A 3,727-nucleotide genomic window follows, 5' to 3' on the forward strand; every position below is an offset into this window, starting at 1 on the left:
TGCTCCACCCTGTTGATTCCCTGAGACCCTGCCCCACCCCCACCCCCCACCCCATTCCTTCTCTGCCCATCTGACTCTTGCTTGTCCTTCAAGTCGGAGCTGTGCCATCCCCACCTCTTAGAAACCTTCTTAAATCTTCAACCACCCTGCAAATAGAAATGAGCCATCTGTCCTCTGTGGACATACTAAAGTCCATTAGAACCCCCTTTTCTCTGTGGGTAATAACTAATGTCCTTGTGTCCCCCATGTGAAGTCCAGGGTCACTGAAGGCAGAGTCTGGTTCTCGTTCAGCACTTGACCCCAGCACCAAGCACAGTATTTGTCATAAGTAAACCCCTGAATGTTGAATTGAATTGAAAATGCTTTACCATTCTAATATGGGGTTTTAATACAATCAACATGTCAGACTTTTTTATGCATTGTGCTGCATGACTGTGTTTAAAGAATTGAACTCTGATACTGAAACAACTACTTCTCTACAGAGAAAAAAGAAATCCAAATCCATTCCTGTTCCACGATTGCCTTTGTTTATGCATGCACATTTCCTATCGCCAATGGCGCTTAATTTGATACTTTAGCTTCCCAGTTCCGGCGATCTGTGGAGCATTTACATGGACTTCGATACCAAACGGCTGGACCCCTGGGAACGAATCATACCCTCCTTCAAGTACAGCCGAGATGTCCCATTTTTTGAAATGCTTGTCCCCACAGTTGACACAGTGCGCTTCGGGTATCTAATGGAAAAACTACTGGCGGTCAGGCACTCGGTATTATTTACTGGGACAACTGGAGTTGGCAAGGTAGGAAACCTTCCGCAAACAAGGTCTCCCCCCAAAATGAGGGTGTGGCGGGCCTAGAATTGTAAGCCCCATACATAACACATTATTTCTCAAGGAAAATTGCTGTGGATTTTGATTACTTTTTCAGAAAGAATGTCACTGTGCTGGCTCCGTACTGACCGTGGGAATTACTCTAGTTGGCCAGTTTCTGAATAAATTCCTAATGTCAATACTGTATAGACCAGAGGATCCTGGGGACCAATGTTTGGTGTTTGGGGGCTTTTATGTTGCATCCCTTGGAATTTCTGGGGCTGCCACTGCATAGATGAGGGTGGGAACTGGCCAAGCAGTTTGTGTCCCCAAATAGACTATTGATGAAGGCCAGTCTATTTCCTCCTGCCCGGTTCCTTCTACCTCACATAGCAACACCGTTTAGAAAAAGTAGAGTATATAGGGGAGAATGCTGTTTGATTGGGTGTCCACGTAAACAGAGATTCACTGTTTCCTCTCTAAATTATTTCTGAAAGAAGTTTGGGTCCTGTGGTTCTTGCTTTTGAATTAATTGACTTGGATAGCAACCAAGATGTATTTTGGTTTGAAACTAAACTAAAAGCTTTTTGCTGAGATAGAGCTGATTAGAACATTTCTTTGGCTCTAGGAGATATAATTACATGGAATCTCCAGGAAAAGAAAGACACATTTCAATCTGGTTCTACCCTCTCTCCTTTTATCCTATTCCTTACTCATTGTAATGAATTACTACTGATAAAGACAATTGAAAGTTATTGTATTGAATGTGACATCATTAACGTGTGTTTAAATTTAAAGTCTGTTATTGCAAAAGGATTGCTAAATAGAATTCAAGAATCAGCTGGCTATGTTCCTGTTTATCTAAATTTTTCTGCTCAAACTTCATCTGCAAGAACACAAGAGATCATTGAATCAAAACTGGAAAGGAAAAGAAAAAATATTCTAGGTAAGAATTATCATTTTCATTTGTCTCACGCAAATTAAGTTAATAAGTAACGAAAACAGGGCATGTAATAAAATTACAATTGGATATTTTCTTTGCTTAATTTAATTGTTAATATGATTTTATTAATGGCATTCTTTCCTGTGCTAACATATCTAGATATCTTACTGTTAACAAGCATGATAGTTTACTTCTATCATCATCTTCAACTCACATCTTCAGTCTCTGCCTCTCCCTGGCTCTTCCCCTCTCTACTCATGCTCTGCTTTTAAACCTGCACTAATGCCCCTTTATTTTTTTTATTCGTGTGTGTGTGTTATTTATTTATTTAATAACTAGAGGCCTGATGCACGAAATTCATGCACGGGGGGGGGGGGCGCTGTCCCTCAACCCAGCCTGCATCCTCTCCAATCTGGGACCCCTCAGGGGATGTCCGACTGCCCTATGGAATTGGGCCTAAACCAGCAGTCGGACATCCCTCTTGCAATCTATGTCTTTGGATCTATATTTGTTCATCAGCGTATGTTGCTCCCAACCGATCGCTTGCCTGCCTGCCTGATTGCCCCTAACCACTTCTGCCTGCCAGCCTGATCACCCCCAAACCACTCCCCTGCCAGCCTGATCGAAGCCTAACTGCTCCCCTGCCGACCCGATCACCCCCAACTGCCCTCCCCTGCAGGCTTGGTCCCCCCCAACTGCCCTCCCTCCCTTGCCAGCCTGGTCTTCCCCAACTGCTCTCCCCTGCCAACCTGGTCGCCCCCAACTGCTCTCCCCTACCAGCCTGGTCACCCCCAACTGCCCTCCCCTGCCAACCTGGTCACCCCTAACGGCCCTCCCCTGCTGGCCTGATTGCCCACAACTACCCTCCCCTGCCGGCCATCTTGTGGTGGCCATCTTGTGATGACATGGGGGCAACCATCTTGTGACCACATGGGGCAGCCATCTTGTGCAAGGGCATGATGGTCAATTTGCATATTACCTCTTTATTATATAGGATTCTTTATTGTTGAAAGTATTACATATGTCCCCCTTTTCCCCCATTGACCCCCTCCAGCCCATCCCTGCCCCTCCCCCACACCCTAGACCCTCACCGCCCCATTGTCAGTATCCATGGGCCATGCATATATGCATACAAGGTCCTTGGTTGATTACCTCCCACCCACCCACTGTCCCCCGCCTTCCCCTTTATTTTAAACAAACAAAACAACCTGTGTATACCTGATGCATTATCTAAACTCAGTAGAGAATACGTATGAAACTGTTTTGTTTTTACTTCAGTCAGGGCTTTCAGCCTGGCTTTGTGGCATCTCCCTCCCCCCCTCCCCCTCCTTATCAACTGCTTAGATAACTAGCATAACTCTCTGGTCACTTTCTGCTATTTTGAGGCTGGTTCAATGTAAAGCTTCGATCCCACATCCCATCCAAAGCTCTTCCTCTCCTCTGTCATAAGCCAGGCTTGTGGCTCCAGGTGCTGGAGGCGAGGAGGGGCAGGAGGTTCTGGTGCGCTGGGAAGGGAAGAGGAGAAGAAAGGACAAGTGGCCTCTCCCTACCTGGTGTGTAGATGGGCATCTGCGTGGACTGTCCCTGCTTCTCTGGCTGGCACCAAATGACTGCCCATGCTCTCTGTGTGGTGGTTTCCAGGAGCTGCTCTCTGAGGGACTTCCAGGAAAGTTGTGCACAGGTCAAGCACTGGCCCCCCGTGGGAAGGTTCCCTGACGTTGGGGATCAAGGTCTCAGCTCCCTCAGTCCCACCCTCTAGCAGTCCCACCCTGCAGCCTCTGCTCTGGGCTCTACTCGCCCAGTTCACAGCCCTCCTGGTGGAGGACTAGCCAGAGCTCAAGCTCAGCTGCCTTCCACATTGTCCATCATCTAATCGGCCTTGGTCTGCCAAGCGGTGGGGATACCAGATGCCTCGCTGCCCCCTCTCTGTCCCAGTGTTCCTGCTCAGTAGGCACAGGGCAATGGATGCCAGTCT

At 47.3% G+C, this 3,727-nt stretch overlaps 1 protein-coding gene across 1 annotated transcript in view; it reads left to right on the forward strand.

Annotated features, from left to right (window-relative positions):
• The window catches only part of DNAH6 (dynein, axonemal, heavy chain 6), a 239,152-nt gene that overhangs the window by 132,105 nt on the left and 103,320 nt on the right, over positions 1 to 3,727 (forward strand). Inside the window, exons 38-39 of the mRNA XM_005882406.2 lie at positions 579 to 800; positions 1,608 to 1,755. Coding sequence (XP_005882468.1) covers positions 579 to 800; positions 1,608 to 1,755 — 370 coding nt within the window. The remainder of the gene's footprint in view (positions 1 to 578; positions 801 to 1,607; positions 1,756 to 3,727) is intronic.

The sequence above is a fragment of the Myotis brandtii genome, unplaced genomic scaffold, assembly GCF_000412655.1.
Source record: "Myotis brandtii unplaced genomic scaffold, ASM41265v1 scaffold714, whole genome shotgun sequence".
In the NCBI taxonomy this organism is placed as follows: Eukaryota; Metazoa; Chordata; class Mammalia; order Chiroptera; family Vespertilionidae; genus Myotis; species Myotis brandtii.